This window comes from Schistocerca serialis, chromosome 12 (assembly GCF_023864345.2).
Source record: "Schistocerca serialis cubense isolate TAMUIC-IGC-003099 chromosome 12, iqSchSeri2.2, whole genome shotgun sequence".
Classification (NCBI taxonomy): Eukaryota; Metazoa; Arthropoda; class Insecta; order Orthoptera; family Acrididae; genus Schistocerca; species Schistocerca serialis.
The window spans coordinates 11,828,647-11,848,834 of NC_064649.1; the positions used below are offsets into that span (position 1 = coordinate 11,828,647).

The 20,188-nt window shown below is 46.1% G+C and overlaps 1 protein-coding gene across 1 annotated transcript in view; it reads left to right on the top strand.

Moving 5' to 3' along the window:
• LOC126428348 (aminopeptidase N-like) overlaps window positions 1-20,188 on the top strand; it is a 173,594-nt gene that overhangs the window by 139,862 nt on the left and 13,544 nt on the right. The window contains exons 11-12 of the mRNA XM_050090280.1: window positions 9,252-9,447; window positions 12,872-13,146. Coding sequence (XP_049946237.1) covers window positions 9,252-9,447; window positions 12,872-13,146 — 471 coding nt within the window. The remainder of the gene's footprint in view (window positions 1-9,251; window positions 9,448-12,871; window positions 13,147-20,188) is intronic.

The following is a 20,188-nucleotide window of genomic DNA, read 5'->3' on the forward strand; positions in this document are numbered from 1 at the left end:
TTCACTGTTCATCCAGTCGATGATTTCGTGGTGCTGGGTAGTGTGTACCATTACTGTTCTGAAGTTTTTTTAATTGCTCAAAATAATTTTCCGAACTGTGTCAGCACATTTAACGGTAATGATACGAAATATTACAGCTGATCCACACAAATATAATTATTTATAGAAAGGAAAGGAACATATCCAAAAGTTCGATTTTTCAGATGATTGCGTTCGGGCTTTCCTTGGATAATTTTGCCCTTTCAGTTCGTTACTTTGAATGATAATTGTTACGAATAATAAAACTTTTGAATATTCTTTCATTTTCAGGTGATCTGTGTTAACACTGAAGGTGTTTACAAAGTGACGCGGCGATGGAGGAACGTCATATTAGCCAATGTGGGATGGCATCAAGTTTTTAATAATTTACTTTCTTATTTTTAACAGTTATCATATTATCGAAGGTATTTCAAAAACGGAAGAGAATTTAGCGTTATTTTAAATGTGACCTCAGCAATGAGATAAAAAAAAATTGTACCTGGATCATCACTGGAACTACCAACAGGTAAGAGAGAAAGCATTAATCTATAGGCAGAGTGGCAACGGTCTTACCGCAGTGGATACACCGGTTCCCGTGAGATCACCGAAGTTAAGCGCCGTCGGGCGTGGCCGGCACTTGGAAGGGTGTCCATCCTGGCCGCCATTAGCTGTTGCCATTTTTCGGGGTGCACTCAACCTCGTGATGCCAATTGAGGAGCTACTCGACCGAAAAGTAGCGGCTCCAGTCAAAGAAAACCATCATAACGACTGGGAGAGCGGTGTGCTGACCACATCCTCAACTGAGGGTGACACGGCGGTCGTATGGTCCCGATGGGCCACTTGTGGCCTGAAGACGGACTGCTTTCTTTTTATAGGCAGAGAGTCGTGGGCTACGTAATCTTAATTATTATTGTATTTTTTCATTAATAAACGCAATATTAGTGGTTTTTCGGTGTCGATTTCTATGCCATCCTATAAATTCATCATTTAACACTCGAACCCTACCGTCAGCTCTTACCAACTGAAATTGGGACCCATGTCACCAGGTCACGGGTCTTCCAGTCGTCTTGCGTCCAACCGATACGGTCACGAGCTCAGGAGAGGCGGTGCAGGCGATGTCGCGCTGTTGGCAGAGGCGCTCGTTTAGGTCGTCTGCTGCCACAGCCCATTAGCACCAGATTCCGCCCGCCTCACTGTCCTAACGGAGACTGACTTCTGCGGTTATTTCACGCAGTGTTGCTTGTCTGTTAGCACTGACAGCTCCACAGTAATGTCGCTGCTCACGGTCGTTAAGTGAAGGCCGCCCGTCGGCCTCTGCGTAGTCCGTGGTGGGAAGTGACGCCTGAAACGTGGTACTCTCGCCACACTCTTGTCACTGTGGGTCTCGGAATATCGAATTCACAAACTTCTTCCGAAATGGAATGTTCTGTACAAGTAGCTCCTATTACCATTTCGCGTTCAAAATCTGTTAATTCCCACTGTGCGGCCACAATCACGTCGAAAACGTTTTCGCATGAATCACCTGAGTACAAATGACACTACCGCCTCCTGTATATGCGCATGTCGTTAACCCGTGACGTTTGTCGTACCAGTGTACACTGCAATAGAGGGAGTGAAACACACATACAGACATCAGACAGAATACATATGTAAACAAATGCACTTCATAATGAGAACATATTCTTTGAAACGTGTCGTGCTAAAGATGAAAAAATACATCACTGGTGAGGTGTTTTATTATTTGCATCACAATAACATTCGAACTCAAAATCTCAATATTTTTGATATCAATGTTAAATGATGAATTTATAGAATGGCATAGAAATCGACACCGAAAAACGACTACTATTGTGTTTGTTAATGAATAAATACAGTAATGATTAAGATTACTTAGCCCACGACTTCTTGCCTATAGCTTAATCCTTTCTTTCTTATCTGTTGGTAGTTCCAGTAATGATCCAGATATAATTTTTTTCTTATTGCTGAGGTCACATTTAACATAACGCGAAATTCTCTTTCCGTTTTTGAAATACCTTTGATAATAACATAAGTGTTAAAAATAAAATAATTATTAAAAAATGGTTCAAATGGCTCTGAGCACTATGGGACTTAACACCTGAGGTCATCAGTCCCCTAGACTTAGAACTACTTAAACGTAACTAACCTGAGAACATTACACACATCCATGCCCGTGGCAGGATTCGAACCTGCGACCGTAGTAGTCGCCCGGTCCCGGACTGAAGCGCCTAGAACGCTCGGTCAAAGTGGCCGGCAAATTATTAAAAACTTGATGCCATCCCACATTGGCTGATATGACGTTCCTCCAATGCCGAGTCACTTTGTAAACACCTTCAGTGTTAACACAGATCACCTGAAAATGAAAGAATATTCAAAGTTTTATTATTCGTAACAATTATCATTCAAAGTAACGAAAGAAAAGGGTAAAATTATCCAAGGAAAGACCGAACACAATCATCTGAAAAATCTTACTTTTGGATATGTTCCTTTCCTTTCTATACATAGTTGTATTTGTGTGGATCAGCTGTAATATTTCGTATCATTAACGTTAAATGTGCTGATACAGTTCGGAAAGTTAGTTTGAGCAATTAAAAAAACTACAGAACAGTAATGGTACACACTACCCAGCACCACGAAATCATCGACTGGATGAACAGTGAAAGACATTAGTCGACTATGAGCTATGACAACAGTAGTGTTTCTGCTTTGCTTATTTCAAAAATATTGCCAAACCCCCCCCCCCCCCCGCCCCCCACCACTCACACTCTGTTGGCCACGACTGAAAAACTGCAAATGTTAAGCACCGGAAATGTTCAGTAAACCATTCGTTTAACTGACGATAAGTTTATTGTCAGTGGCAACTAGTAGCATGGTTTTTCTGCCATTATCAGAGATCCATACTTTCTGTGTAGCACGATGTTACATGTATGGTTCAAATGGCTCTAGGCACTATGGGACTTAACGGCGGAGGTCATCAGTGCCCTAGAACTTAGAACTACTTAAACTTATCTAACCTAAGGACATCACACACATCCATTCCCGAGGCAGGATTCGAACCTGCGACCGTAACGGTCTCACGGTTCCAGACTGAAGCGCCTAGAATCGCCACGCCACTCCGGCCGGCTACGATGTATGAAGCGCTTCAGTGTCGATATTGAAATATCGATGTTTCAGCTTGCACCAGTGGTATTTTGTAACTACCCGTGATGGTAATCGAACTGCTGACGTTTGCCTCGTCAGTCTAAAAAGTTTCGACGTCGCGTCAGTAAAAAGTAGAAACGTTGTGATGGAGCTTTTAATGCTTTAGAAGTTCTACGTTCTTATCCCCCACTTCAATAGAACTCACGTGATATCGATACAACCTTGTGAAGGTGTAAGAAAAATCCTCTTTTAGAATGTTGTTCAATTCACGCGTCGCATTGGCTCTAAAGTCGGTTGAAGCGATGACCATTTACGTGAATTTCTGTACTTTATCGTTTTATAGTAGTAGTATTGATAACACCAGGTCTGGCCACCCGTGATGATTTTTTCCAGAAAAGAACCACTCGCATTTCAGTCAAATCGCAGCAGACATCCGTGGCTAGTTGCTTTCACCAGGGACGAACTTTTGAATACGCTTGTCTCTACTGCAGAACAGTCTAGAGAATGTCTTGAGCACATGGTATAGAGGTATGGCTCCATTAACTTTTGTAACGTAGCATCGTTGACCCATTGCGTCCGCACGTCCACTACTTAACGCTCCCTGCTCGTATGTGACTGGTTGTACACACACATACATCTCTTGTTTACAGTTGTTAGGTGAATCTGTCTCCGTAGTTGCACCTAGGCCGGGAATGAAATGGGTCTCGGAGCACTTTTGTACTTTGAAGCTCTTGCTTCTGGTTTTTCAGCAGTCCCATGACGCTCACCTACAACTCAAACCTATGGCCAGATGCGTTTAGTATCACCTGTTGTACCTGTTTGATATGGTAAGCAGCAGTATGGTACGTAAGTGCTGCCGTGAGATGAAGGAGAGGGAGTCATGGTGAGTCGCATCAAACGTGTCACAAGACCAGTGGGCACCCGAACAGTGAGCTCACATACACTTGGGCAATATTCCAGCCTGATTTCTGCGAGTGTTTTGTATGCACACTACTTTGCAGACTTATTCCTAGGATCATGACAATGAACCGAAGTCCATCACTTGCTTTACCAATGACTGGGCCCACGTGATCATCCTATGTCATCTCCTTTCAAGGCGTTACACCTACATGTTTTTATGAGTTTACTGAATCCATTGGTAACTCGCATATATTGAATTCTTAAAATACTAAGTTTTCAGCATTTTATGACGTGCACAGTTTTAGATTCCTAAACATTTAAAGTAAGTTGCAATTCTTTTCACCACCTTGTATTGTTACCAAGATATGGTTGAACACCCGTGCAGCTTCACTCGAAACTGCCGAGCTGATAGGCTGTGGTCGATGTACAAAACGTCTTCCTAACGTTTCGTCTCCCACTGCAAGAAACATCATCAGAGACAAAGCGGCGAACTGCTCCAACTCAAGGGAGCGTCGTATATACGAAGGCCACTCCAAAAGAAATGCACACTATTTGTTTTTAAATACATTTTTTATTTTATATGTTTTGAAGTTTTACAGTGTGTAGATACATCCTTTAGGAACAATATTTTAATTTCTCCACATAATTTCCATCCCTCTCAACTGCCTTACCCCATCTTGAAACCAGCGCCTGTACACCCGCACGGTAAAATTCTGGACCAACCTGTTGGAGCCACTGTTTGGCAGCGTGCACAAGGGAGTCATCATCTTCAAACCTTGTTCCACGAAGAGAGTCTTTCAGTTTCTCAAAGAGACGACAGTCACATGGAGCCAGGTGTTCAGTGTTGTCCATCCGAGTTTTGTGATCGCTTCCATGGTTTTTTGACTGATATGTGGCCCTGCATTGTCGTGCAACAGCAAAACATCCTGATTTTGCCGATGTGTTCGAACACGACTCAGTCGAGCTTGAAGTTTCTTCAGTATCGTCACATACGCATCAGAATTTATGGTGGTTCCACTTGGCATGATGTCCACAAGCAAGAGTCCTTCGGAATAGAAAAACACCGTAGCCATAACTTTTCCAGCAGAAGATGTAAATTTTTTTTTTCTTGGGTGAATTTGCATGATGCAACTGTATTGATTGCCTCTTCGTCTCTGGTGAAAAATGATGGAGTCATGTTTCATCACCTGTCACAATTCTTCCAAGAAAATCATCTCCACCATTCTCGTATTGTTCCAAAAGTTCGTTGCATACCGTTTTTCTTGTTTCTTTGTGAGCCATTGTCAACATCCTGGGAACCCACCTGGCACAAACCTTTTTTAACACCAACACTTTCAGTATTCTGCAAACACTTCCTTCCGCTATCCCAACGTAGCGTGACAATTCGTTCACTGTGATGCGTCTGTCAGCAGTCACCAATTCGTTAACTCTCTGCACATTGGAGTGTGTGCAGTACGAGGCCTGCCGCTGCGAGGACAATCCTCAATATTGCCGTGCCCGCTTTCATCACGTAACCTGCTTGCCCACCAACTAACTGCACTGCGATCGACAGCAGCATCTCCATAAAACTTTTTCAACCTCTTGTGGATGTTTCCCACTGTCTTGTTTTCACAGCACAGGAATTCTATGGCAGCACATTGCTTCTGACGAACGTCAAATGTAGCAGCCATCTTGAAGACATGCTGTGACGGCGCCACTCACGGGAACAGGTTGAACTAAGTTTGAAAACAAGCGGGGAGGATGTATCTACGCACTGTAAAACTTTCACACATGCAGAATGAAAACAGTATTTTTACAAAAATAGTGTGCATTTCTTTTGGAGTGGCCCTCGTACATACAGTGTATAGGCGATATAGAGGACAACACAGTCCGTCAGAAGACGTCGGCTATAGATTGTCTCTCGTGATGCCAACGTTCTCAATTGAAAGTAAGTGATCACCGGTGATGCCAACATTCTCGATTGAAAGTAACTGATGACTGTTCTTACGGTCCAACACAACCAAATTTTATCTAATTTAACACTTGCCTCCTTTGTGTTAAAATTGTTATGATGTAAACATTTTCCGTTATGGCCGATTTATCCGTATGTCCCATGTGGCAATTCCTCTTGTGTTCAACCAGACAGGTGTTAACACTTATTTTCGTGACTGCAATATAAACCAGTCCACAACTACAAGGAATATTACAGTCGTGTACAGAATAAACGGAACACCATCAGCGACAAGAGATAGGACGTCCATGTTCACAGGACATGTTCCTTAGAATGTTCTGCAGAAGAGATTGGCATTTGAACCATGTCTGCCCGCGAGTTCACGGTCAACATCGATATCGCCGCTGGGTCGAGCGGTTCTAGGCGCTTGAGTCCGGAACCACGTGTCTGCTACGGTCGCAGGTTCGAATCCTGCCTCGGGCATGGTTGTGTGTGATGTCCTTACGTTAGCTAGGCTTAAGTAGTTTCTAAGTCTAGGGGACTGATGGCCTCAGATGTTAAGTCCCATAGTGCTCAGAGTCATTTGAACCATTTTTCGATACCGTGGCGGAACACCACCCACTGGTAAAACGTGCCTGCGGCTTTCGTGGTTGCTATAAACCGAAGGTAATGGATCAGTGTGACCTGAGCACACGTGCGGGATGGCTCGCAGACGTATGCGCGAACCGTACCGTCAAATCAGTGAGTTTCAAAGAGCGCGCATTATTGCTACGAGGTGATGTGATGCATCCATCCGGGAAACTGCTGCTCGTGTGGGACAAAGTGTTTCAGCTGTGCAACGGGGGTGTGCAGAATGGTTGACGGAAGGCCCTGGTACACGACGAGATGTTTCAGGTCGCACCACCCAGCCCCCCCCCCCCCCCCCCCCCAGAGAAGACCGACACCTCATCCAAATGACATTGCAGGACAGGTCTGCAGCCTCCTCGGCTCCGGCGCAACAGTGGGACCGTGCGGCGTATCGTACACTGTCGGCGGTGACAGTCCGTCGCCGTTTATTACGGTACGGGTTGCGTGCGCATCGTACACTTCTCCGCCAGCCTTTGACGAATGTGCAGAAACATGGTAGACGGCAATGGTGTATGGAACGACTTCACTGGGGACAGTAATGGCATCAGACAGTGCTTTTGGGCGAATCCAGGCTCTGTTTGTCTGAAACTGGTGGCCGCATTTTGGTTCACCGCAGACAATGACAGTGACTGCATTCACACAGGACATATAGAATCGATGCCTTATGGTGTGAGGTGCTGTTGGGTACAACCAGAAGTCTCAGTTGGTGCGTGTCCAGGGCTTTGAGATCAGTGTGAACTACGTGAATGACACCCTGCGACCCGTAGCCGTACCCTTTCTGCACAACACGCCAGACGCCATTTTCCAGTAAGACAATGCACGACCGCATGTTGCTGCAGCAATGAGTGCCTTCTTGGTGTCGCAGGATACCAGGCCTTTTGCCGTCGTCCACCAGATCAACAAACTTGTCGCCAGTCGAAAACGTGTGGGCTATGGTGACACGAGAGGTGCCGCGCTGTGACCCAATCCCAAGTACCACAGTGAACTTTGGAACCAGGTCAATGCAGCGTGGATGACAACCGGACACCATTCTCGCCGTCGATGCCATCACATATCGAACAAGTTATCAGGGCCCGTGGCGTACCCTGTGGCGATTAGACAACGGGAGTCATGCTGAGCGGAGGGGACTGAAATGCTAGTAATTTCTGCTGAACATACTATACTTGTCCTCTGAATATGAACGTCCTAGGTCTAGTCGTTCAAGGTGTTCTGTTTTTTTTTTTCTGAAGTTGATGGTATATGCACCTAGTGTAGGCAAATCTAGACCTACATCCATACTCCGCAAACCACCTGACGGTGTGTGGCGGAGGGTACCTTGAGTAACTCTATCGGTTCTCTTCCAGTCTCGTATTGTTCGTGGAAAGAAAGATTCTCGGTATGCCTCTGTGTGGGCCCTAATCTCTCTGATTTTATCCTCATGGTCTCTTCGCGAGATGTACGTAGGAGGGAGCAATATACTGCTTGACTCTTCGATGAAGGTATGTTCTCGTAACTTCGACAAAAGCCCGTACCGAGCTACTGAGCGTCTCTCCTGCAGGGTCTTCAACTGGAGTTTATCTATCATCTCTGTAACGCTTTCACAATTACTAAATGATCCTGTAACGAAGCGCGCTGCTCTCCGTTGGATCTTCTCTATCTCTTCTATCAACCCTATCTGGTACGGATCCCACACTGGAGAGCAGTATTCAAGCAGTGGGAGAACAAGTGTACTCTAACCTGCTTCGTTTGTTTTCGGATTGCATTTCCTTAGGATTCTTCTAATGAATCTCAGTCTGGCATCTGCTTTACCGACGATCAACTTTATATGATCATTCCATTTTAAATCACTTCTAATGCCTACTCCCAGATAATTTGTGGAATTAACTGCTTCCAGTTGCTGACCTGCTATATTGCAGCTAAATGATAAAGGATCTTTCCTTCTTTGTATTCGCAGCACATTACACTTGTCTACATTGAGGTTCAGTTACCATTCGCTGCACCATGCGTCAATTCGCTGCAGATCCTTCTGCATTTCAGTACAATTTTCCATTGTTACATCCCCTCGATATACAACGGCTTCATCCGCTGAAAGCCTCAGTGAACTTCCGATGTTATCCACAAGGTCATTTATATATATTGTGAATAGCAACGGTCCTACGACACTCCCCTGCGGCACACCTGAAATCACTCTTACTTCGGAAGACTTCTCTCCATTGAGAATGACATGCTGCGTTCTGTTATCTAGGAACTCTTCAATCCAATCACTCAATTGGTTTGATAGTCCAAATGCTCATACTTTGTTCATTAGACGACTGCGGGGAACTGTATCGGACGCCTTGCAGGAGTCAAGGAACATGGCATCTACCTGGAAACCCATGTCTAATGCCCTCTGAGTCTCGTGAACGAATAGCGCGAAGTGGATGTCACACGTCCTATGTCCTATGTCTTTTGCCGATCTTAAACTTCTTTTATGTTTCTGGTGGATCTGAGGTTTCCTATCGTTTCGACCTCGTCCCCTTGACGGTACACTCAGTTTGTAAAGCAGTACAGATGCAGATGCAGATGTGGGTATAGATGCAGCGTTAGACACTGGCGGACGGGACGGTCTTCCAAAGTGTTGCAACTCTTTGCCCCGCAGACCCGCTTCCTGCAGACGGAGGGGGCGGAGCCCGGCTTGAGCTCGTGGGACGTGCCGCTGACGTTCACCACCGGCCAGGAGGGGGACTTCAGCAGCACGGCGACGCGCCAGTGGCTGCCGGCAGACGCGGGGGAGGCGCAGCTCTCTGTTACGGTCGCTTCCGACGACTGGCTCCTCGTCAACATACAGGAAGTCGGTGAGTGGAGCTCTCCATACCAGGGGGCGCCCTTTTCGCGCTTTTGCAAATAAACTCCAGGTCACGTTACTGAGGCGTCACATACAGGTGAATCAAAACGCCACCAAAAAATTTGTATGTGTTGTGAGACGTAGGGATTTGGACACCTTACATGTCAGGTGGGGCAACGGCCTCGCCGCCGTGGATACACCGGTTCCCGTCAGATCACCGAAGTTAAGTGCTGTCGGGCGTGGCCGGCACTTGGAAAGGTGACCATCCGGGCCGCCGTGCGCTGTCGTCATTTTTCGGGGTGTACTAACCCTCGTGATGCCAATTGAGGAGCTACTCGACCGAATATGTAGTGTTGTTGATTTTCTGATGGCATTTGGGGAGAGACAGAAATCGAGCCTCATAAGAGACTGCATTACTGGAATAAAAATTTAAACGATTCAAGTTGACTGTGAGTGAGAGCAAGACAGTGGCAATGAAAATGAGTAGGACATACACATCCTTTTATATAACTGTGTAAGGAGGGAAGGTTGAACAGGTGAAAAGTTAGTGTTATATCAAGTGATGGAACGGCCAAATTAGACAATTTAAACAGAACAGGAAAAGCACCCCGCTTCTTCCACCAAGTTCAAAACCTTCATCTGGGAGAAGGCAATCCCCCCTAAAAGCTAAAAAAAAAAAACTGTGTGTAGAAACTGTCTCTTGCCAGTCACGACGTACTTTCGAAAAAGTATCATCCCCGCATTTCCGAAAATAGCAAGAGCCGACAAGTGCGAGAATAATCGCACAGTCAGCTTAACAGCTCAGGCATCCAAGTTTCTGAGAAGAATAATGTAGAGAAGAATGGAAAAGAAATTTAGGACCCGTTAGGTGACGATCAGGTTAATATTAAGACAGCAAAGAAGCAGACCCGATGCAGTTGGTAATGGGAGGAGGACTGAAGAAAAATAAAGCACGTTCTTAGGAATAGTTGACCTAGAAGAAACATTCCATAATCTCAAATAGTCCGACTTGTTAGAAATTCTGAGAAAAATAGAAGTAAGCTATAGAAGAGGCAATGACGGAAATAACAGATTCGTTCAAGAATGGGATTAAAATTCCGGTGAAAGGGCAGCAATGGTAAAACTTTCTGATGACTTTGCTACTCGCATGCTCAATGAAGATCAACAGGAATTGCAGGATCTGTTGAATGAAATGAACAATCTGAGTGCAGAATATAGATTGAGAGTAAACCAGAAAAACAGAAAGGTAATCAAATGTAGTCAGAAACTTAGGATCAAAACTGACGATCACGAAGTAGACGAGGAATTATGCTGTCTTGGAAGCAAAATAACCAATGACGGGCGAAGCAAGGGGAACAGAAGAAGCAGACTAGCACTGACAAAAAAAAGGCATTGCTGGCCAAGAGAAGTTTACTAGTATCAGACATAGGCCTCAATTTGAAGAATAAAAGTTTGTTTGGAGCACAGTATAGCATCTTAGTGAGTCACGTACTTTGGGAAAGGCGGATCAGATTTTTCCTTTGCGATCAGTAGCGCCGGTAATGAAAGGCAGGAATGCTCCCGATTTCACAGGCACTTGTGCATCACTATAATTTTTGCGCTGCGCTCTTAACGCTCTTTTTACCTCAGTGGACGAATAACTATTCTTGAGGAATGCACTGGTGAGCAATAATTCCGGGTGAAGCGTTTCTGGTTCTCAGATTTTCCTTCCCTATCCTCCAAAGTTTTTATGATGCCTGGGTTTTGTCGTGGTTAGAATCCTGGCGCAGGTAACAGCCTACGCTACTGGCCATTAAGATTGATACACGAAGAAGAAATGCAGATGATAAACGGGTATTCACTGGACAAATATAGTATACTAGAACTGACATGTGATTACATTTTCACGCAATTTGGGTGCATAGGTCCTGAGAAATCAGTACCCAGAACAACTACCTCTGGCCGTAATAACGGCCTTGATACGCCTGGGCATTGAGTCAAACAGAGCTTGGATGGCGTGTACAGGTACAGCTGCCCATGCACCTTCAACACGATACTACAGTTCAATAAGAGTAGTGACTGGCGTATTGTGACGAGCCAGTTGCTCCGCCACCATTGACCAGACGTTTTCAATTGGTGAGAGATCTGGAGAATGTGCTGGCCAGCGCAGCAGTCGAACATTTTCTGTATCCAGAAAGGCCCGTACAGGACCTGTAACATGCGGTCGTGCATTATCCTGCTGAAATGTACGGTTTCGCAGGGATCGAATGAAGGGTAGAGCCACGGGTCGTAACACATCTCAAATGTCCCCTGTTCAAAGTGCCGTCAATGCGAACGAGAGGTGACCGAGACGTGTAACCAATGGCACCCCATACCATCACGCCGAGTGATACGCCAGTATGGCGATGACTAATACACGCTTCCAATGTGCGTTCACCGCGATGTCGCCAAACACGGATGCGACCATCACGATGCTGTAAACAGAACCTGGATTCATCCGAAAAAATGACGTTTTGCGATTCGTGCACCCAAGTTCGTCGTTGAGTACACCATCGCAGGAGCTCCTGTCTGTGATGCAGCGTCGAGGGTACCGCAACCATGGTCTCCGAGCTGATAGTCCATGCTGCTGCAAACGTCGTCGAACTGTGCAGATGGTCGTTGTCTTGCAAACGTCCCCATCTGTTGACTGAGGGACCGAGACGTGGCTGCACAATCCGTTACAGCCATGCGGATAAGATGCCTGTCATCTCGACTGCTAGTGATACGAGGCCGTTGGGATCCAGCACGGCGTTCCGTATTAACCCCCTGAACCCACCGATTCCATATTCTGCTAACAGTCATTGGATCTCGACCAACGCGAGCAGCTATGTCGCGATACGATAAACCGCAATCGCGATAGGCTACAGTCCGACCTTTTTCAAAGACGGGAACATGACGGTACGCATTTCTTCTCCTTACACGAAGCATCACAACAACGTTTCACCAGGCAGCGGTGGTCAACTGCTGTTCGTGTATGAGAAATCGGTTGGAAACTTTCCTCATGTCAGCACGTTGTAGGTGTCGCCACCGGTGCCAACTTTGTGTGAATGCTCTGGAGAGCTAATCAGTTGCATATCACAGCATCTTCTTCCTACCGGTTAAATTTGGCGTCTGTAGCACGTCATCTTCGTGGTGTAGCAATTTTAATGGCAGGTAGTGTATGTGTAGAGGTTATTGTGACATTTCCGGCCGAGAAAGTTCATATCTTACAATCAAGCATTACTGATTTTCACTCTGAAAAGAAACAGTAGTAAAAGGGATAAATAGTTACAACTGGCGTGTGCCGTTTGTTATTTGAACGGGTAGAAACACTACTAACAGGTGGTACTGAGGTAAGTGGTCTCTATAGTGAACTTGACAGCTGTTGGTAGATGTGGATGTAGACGCGGACGTAGACGGACTGCGGGGCTGTGCAGGCTTCTACCGCGTCAACTACGACACGGACAACTGGGCGCTGCTGGCGGCGCAGCTGCAGACCGACCACTCGGCCATCGGGGTGGTGAACCGCGCCCAGATCCTGGACGACGCCTTCCAGCTGGCCCGCGCCGGCCTGCTGGACTACAGCGTCGCGCTGGACAACACCGCCTACCTGTTCGCCGAGCAGGAGTACGTGCCGTGGTACAGCGCGCTCACCGCCATCTCCTACCTGGACACCAGGCTCCAGCAGTCCGAGGAGCAGCAGCTGCTGCAGGTGAGTGGGTCTGCCAGGCCGCCTTCTGGTACTGACGCCCTACATGTCGAGGACCCCATCTGGCGTGTAGCTTTGGACGTAGGAGCGTCATTCGAAAAGTAAACAATGTCGGACTGTTTGTCTGTCGGACTATCTGTCCGTCCGTCGGTCGGTCGGTCGGTCGGTCTGTCTCTCTATCTGTATGTCGGTCGGTTGGTCTGTTTGTCGGTTGGTCTGCTTGTCGGTCTGTCCGTTTAAAATCCTTTCTCTCAGGGCTGGTAGACGTATCAAGTCGCAAGTCATGTCACATACTAAGATCTACAGCTCCTTGGCAGTGTCATAAATGTAAGCTTCTAAGTCAATGAAACCAAAAGCTACTGCCATTTATGTCACATACGAGGGTAATCCCAAAAGTAAGGTATATTTTTTTTATAAGTACAGAACTCTGTTTATGCGGCAGTCGGTCACACTGTTATGAAGAGTGCTTCACGCGCTGTGTGTAAACATGCGCACGCCGCGCTGAGGCGCTCAGTCTTAGCTTGGCAGCCGTTGAGAATCTACATCTACATCCATACTCCGCAAGCCACCTGACGGTGTGTGGCGGAGGGTACCTTGAGTACCTCTATCGCTTCTCCCTTCTATTCCAGTCTCGTATTGTTTGTGGAAAGAAGGATTGTCGGTATGCCTCTGTGTGGGCTCTAATCTCTCTGATTTTATCCTCATGGTCTCTTCGCGAGATATACGTAGGAGGGAGAAATATACTGCTTGACTCCTTGGGGAAGGTATGTTCTCGAAACTTCAACAAAAGCCCGTACCGAGCTACTGAGCGTCTCTCCTGCAGAGTCTTCAACTGGAGTTTATCTATCATCTCTGTAACGATTTCACAATTACTAAATGATCCTGTAACGAAGCGCACTGCTTTCCGTTGGATCTTCTCTATCTCTTCTATCAACCCCATCTGGTACGGATCCCACACTGCTGAGCAGTATTCAAGCAGTGGGCGAAGAAGCGTACTGTAACCTACGTCCATTATTTTCGGATTGCATTTCCTTAGGTTTCTTCCAATGAATCTCAGTCTGGCATCTGATTTACCGACGATCAACGTTATATGGTCATTCCATTTTAAATCATTCCTAATGCCTACTCCCAGATAATTTACGGAATTAACTGCTTCCACTTGCCGACCTATATTGTAGCTAAATGATAAAGGATCTTTCTTTCTATGTATTCGCAGCACATTACACTTGTCTACATTGAGATTTAATTGCCATTCCCTGCACCATGCGTCAATTCGCTGGAGATCCTCCTGCATTTCAGTACAATTTTCAATTGTTACAACCTCTCGATAGACCACAGCATCATCTGCAAAAAGCCTCAGTGAACTTCCGATGTCATCCACAAGGTCATTTGCGTATGTTGTGAATAGCAACGGTCCTACGACACTCCCCTGCGGCACACCTGAAATCATTCTTACTTCGGAAGACTTCTCTCCATTGAGAATGACTCTTCAATCCAATCCACAATTGGTCTGATAGTCCATATGCTCTTACTTTGTTCATAAAACGATTGTGAGGAACTGTATCGAACGCCTTGCGGAAGTCAACAAACACGGCATCGACCTGGGAACCCGTGTTTATGGCCCTCTGAGTCTCGTGGACGAATGGAGCTTCCGTTGGATGTTACCGCCACCAAGTGCTAATTGCGCGCAGTTATTCGGTTTTTGAACGCAAAGGGCACTGCGCCGATTGAAATCCATCGCCAATTGACGGAAGTGTGTGGTGAGTCGTGCATGGATGTCAAACATGTTCGTAAGTGATGTAGACAGTTTGCAGCTGGTCGGACCGTAATTCACGACGAACAAATGAGCGGGAGACCGTCAATTTCTGAGGAGACAGTGTTGAAGGTTGAGCAAAGCATGCGTGAAGATCGGTGGATCACCCTGGATGATCTCTGCACGTTGGTTCCTGAGGTTTCCCGAAGCACCGCTCACAGAATTTTAACGGAAACATTGAACTACCGGAAGGTATGCGCAAGGTGGGTGCTACACATGCTGACAGAGGACCACATGCGGCAACGAGTTGATGTTTCTCGCGCATTTCTTCACCGCCATGCAGCCGAACAGGACAACTTTCTGGACTCAATTGTCACGGGTGACGAAACCTGGGCATACCACTTTACACCTGTGACCAAGAAACAATCACACCAGTGGCGGCATCCTTCTTCGCCAAAGCCGCGGAAATTCAAACAAACACTGTCTGCTGGTAAAGTCATGATGCTGAAGTTAAAATCTTCTGGGTTATTAGGCCGCCAGAGTGTTCTAGCAGTATTGGACACCAAAAGATCCTGAGGAAGAGCCCTGCAGAGGGGTCGAGACGTCGAACATTTTAGAAGAAACATGTCGCGGGCTAATAACCACGAAACCTTGCAGACTTACATAAAGTAATGACAACCGTTTTTTGGGATCGGGAAGGGGTATTGTTGGTCGACTTTATGCCCCCTGTGACCACAATTAACGCTGAAAGGTACTGTGAGACTCTGAAAAAACTCAAAAGGGCAGTTCAGAACCGGAGAAGAGGAACGTTGAGCGAGGGCTTACACACTCTTCACGACAACGGTCGCCCACACATCGCTCAGCAAACCGTTGCTCTCCTGCAACAGTTTCAGTGGAACATAATCACTCACCCATAGTCCTAGTTTGGCGCCCAGTGACTGTCACCTGTTCAAATGGTTCAAATGGTTCTGAGCACTATGGGACTTAACATCTGTGGTCATCAGTCCCCTAGAACTTAGAACTACTTAAACCTAACTAACCTAAGGACATCACACACATCCATGCCCGAGGCAGGATTCGAACCTGCGACCGTAGCAGTCGCGCGGTTCCGGACTGCGCGCCTGGAACCGCTAGACCACCGCGGCCGGCTGTCACCTGTTCCGTAGGTTAAAAGAACATTTGGCCGGAAAACGATTCAGCTCCGACGACGAGGTGAAAGAAGAGGTTCATAACTTTCTGAAGAGCATGGCGACGAGCTGGTACGACATGGGCGTACAAGAACTGCCACAGCGTCTACAAAAAATGCATCGACAGAAGTGGTGATTATGTCGAAAAATAGATGTTCAAGCTGTAAACTGATGTAAACCATTGCAGAAATAAACAGGTCTATGTTCAAAAAATGTTCAAATGTGTGTAAAAACTTAACTGCTAAGGTCATCAGCGCCTAAGCGTACACACTACTGAACCTAAATTATCCTAATTACAAGCACACACACCCATGCCCGAGGGAGGACTCGAACCTCCGCCAGAACCAGCCGCACAGTCCATGACTGGAGCGCCTAAGACCGCTCGGCTAATCCAGCGCGGCAAACAGGTCTATGTACTGAAACAAAAAAGACCATACTTTTGGCATTACCCTCGTATTTTGATACTGATGTTGAGCCATAAAGGTCGATTATCTATCTGGCTTTCTCTAAAATTCACAACAGTTGTGGACGTACGAGCGTCATTTACAAAGTAAACAATGTTGTTTTTTTCTCCAGACATTTTTATTGATGCTGGAAGACGTATAGAAATATGAGGAGAAGTCAAAAATTATCCACAGTGCAGCTATGGATTTTGTAGGAAAACAAATAGCACAGATAAGTTAAGATATTTAGGGTTCTGTACCTCAAGTGCTAAAAACTGAACTCCTATAGGATCAGTTTGTAGTCCTTCTGACGGTCTCTCGGCCGGCTTGTCTGTCAGTCAGTCGGTCGGTCGATATTTCTCTCGGTCGGTCTGTCAGTCTGTCGATCTATCTATCTGTTGTTGGCCTATCAGGCGGTCGGTCGGTTGGTTGGTTGGTCGGTCTGTCTGTTGGTCTATCGGTCTATTGGTCCATCCATCTATCTGTTGTTGGCCTGGCTGACAGTCAGTCAGTTGGTCTATCGATCTGTCTGCTGTTGGCATGTCTGTCGGTCGGTCGGTCGGTCGGTCGGTCGGTAGGTAGGTCAGTCGGTCTGTCTGTATGGCTGTCGGTCGGTCGGTCCCTCTCATGGTCTGTCGTTCTGTCTGTCTGTTTATAACCCTTTTTCTGAGGAACTGGTGGACGTATCAAATAGCAACTCATGTCACATGCTAAGATCTACAGGCCCCCCTTGACGGTATAATAAATGTAAACTTCTAAGCCAATGGGATCGAAAGTGACGGAATTTACACTACTGGCCATTAAAATTGCTACACCAAGAACAAATGCAGATGATAAACGGGTATTCAATGGACTAATATGTTATACTAGAACTGACATGTGATTACGTTTTCACGCAATTTGGGTGCATAGATCCTGTGAAATCAATACCCAGAACAACCACCCCTGGCCGTAATGACGGCCTTGATACGCCTGGGCATTGAGTCAGCTTGGAGGGCGTGTACAGGTAAAGCTGCCCATGCAGCTTCAACACGATACCACAGCTCATCAAGAGTAGTGACTGGCGCATTGTGACGCATTCCTCGGCCACCATTTACCAGACGTTTTCAATTGGTGAGAGACCTGGAGAATGTGTGGGCAGGGCAGCAGTCGAACATTTTCTGTATCCAGAAAGGCCCGTACAGGACTTGCAACATGCGGTCGTGCATTATCCTGCTGAAATGTAGGGTTTCGCAGGGATCGAATGAAGGGTAGAGCCACGGGTCGTAACACATCTGAAATGTAACGTCCACTGTTCAAAGTGCCGTCAATGCGAACAAGAGGTGACCGAGACGTGTAACCCGTGGCACCCCATACCATCACGCCAGGGATACGCCAGCATGCCAATGAGTGATGACGAATACATGCTTCAAAAAATGGTTCAAATGGCTATGAGCACTATGGGACATCTGTGGTCATCAGTCCCCTAGAACTTAGAACTACTTAAACCTAACTAAGCCAAGGACATCACACACATCCATGCCCGAGGCAGGATTAGAACCTGCGACCGTAGCGGTCGCGCGGTTCAAGACTGAAGGGCCTAGAACCGCTCGGCAACAAACGGCCGGTAATACACGCTTCCAATGTGCCTTCACCGTGATGTCGCCAAACACGGATGCGACCATCATGATGCTCTAAACAGAACCTGTATGCATCCGAAAAAATGACGTTTTGCCATTCGTGCACCCAGGTTCGTCGTTGAGTACACCATCGCAAACGCTCCTGTCTGTGATGCAGCGTCAAGGGTAATCGCAGCCGTGGTCTCCGAGCTGATAGTCCATGATGCTGCAGACGTCGTCGAACTGTTGGTGCAGATGGTTGTTCTATTGCAAACGTCCCCATCTGTTGACTCAGGGATCGAGACGTGGTTTCACGATCCGTTACAGCCATGCGGATAAGATGCCTGTCATCTCGACTGCTAGTGATACGATGCAGTTGGGATCCAGCACGGCGTTCCGTATTACCCTCCTGAACCCACCGATTCCATATTCTGCTAACAGTCATTTTATCTCGACCAATGCGAGCAGCAATTTCGTGACATGATAAACCGCAATCGTGATAGGCTACAATCCGACTTTTATTAAAGTCGGAGACGTGATGGTACGCATTTCTCCTCCTTATACGAGGCGTCACAACAACGTTTCACCAGACAACGCCGGTCAAATGCTGTTTGTGTATGAGAAATCGGTTGGAAACTTTCCTCATGTCAGCACGTTGTAGGTGTCGCCACCGGCGCCAACCTTGTGTGAATGCTCTGAAATGCTAATCATTTGCATATCACAGCATCTTCTTCCTGTCGGTTAAATTTCGGGTCTGTAGCATGTCATCTTCGTGGAGTAGCAATTTCAATGGCGAGTAGTGTATGCCACATATTTTGATATTCGCAAACTCACTCGTCAAAACAAGTTTGTTTGCGTGGTAATTCGGCAGAACCTATAGGGTTCGACCAAGAATTGCGAGGTTTGGCAAGAAGCAACGTTTCACAGCTCAAAAAAAGTTAAAAATAAAAATATTGTTAATTTGTATCACAGGAAAGAATATTACTTTTGTCATTTCAAACTTGAATTTAATATAATCAGTAGTTTTCCATTCAGACTGACTGCGTTGCAGTGGTAAAACTCAAGCCTTTACTGCTCATATGACGCAAAAACTCTACAAACGTATGCACCAACCTAATACTTTCGGCAGGACCGTTAAACTCGTTGAATACCATGACTTCTAGGAGTATTTGCGCACCTTCGCAGTTACCACTATCTTTAAGTGCAGATCTACAACCAGTGAAACAAATACCTCAGCCCAAATACCACTAGTGGTTCACAATACAAGTTCATACCATTCAGTCCTAGCCGGCCGGAGTCGCCGAGCGGTTCTAGGCGCCACAGCCTGGCACCGCGTGACCGCAACGGTCGCAGGTTCGAATCCTGCTTCGGGCGTGGATGTGTGTGTTGTCCTTAGGTTAGTTAGGTTTAAGTAGTTCTAAGTTCTAGGGGACTGATGACCTCAGCAGTTAAGTCCCATAGTGCTCAGTGCCATTTGAACCATTCAGTCCTAGCCTGAGTTCAACAAATGATAGTGGTAAATGCAAAAAAATCATTTGCTGTAATGAAAAGTGTGAAAGACACAAATCTTATTTTGCACATCTTAGAGAGATAGTAAAACAATAGAAAATATTCACAAATATTAACATAATTGATAAAAAATTAATTGTAAAATTGTAATAAATAATATACAACTAGAGACAGGTATGGATGCCAATATTATAAATTGATAGTAGCTCTGAATTTATCTATCATCAGATATCCAGAAGCGATTGCTACACGCAGATATGGCGTTTGAAGTTGTATGTGAAAGAAGCGTTCGCAGTTTCACATATAACTTCAAACGCTATATCTACGTGTAGCAATCGCTTCGGGATATCTGATGATAGATAAATTCCGAATGGCGTCGTACGAGCAATAAAATCATTCCTTTCCTGACGTTTGACTTTTAGCATTGCAGTCTAGTCAGCTTGAATGCACAACTGCTGATCATTATAGTAGAGGTTGGCAGCCTCGTGCATGACTTCGTCACGTTTGTTTTTTTTTTTTTTTTTATTCCGATTTTGGCCGTCTAGGGACCGCGTT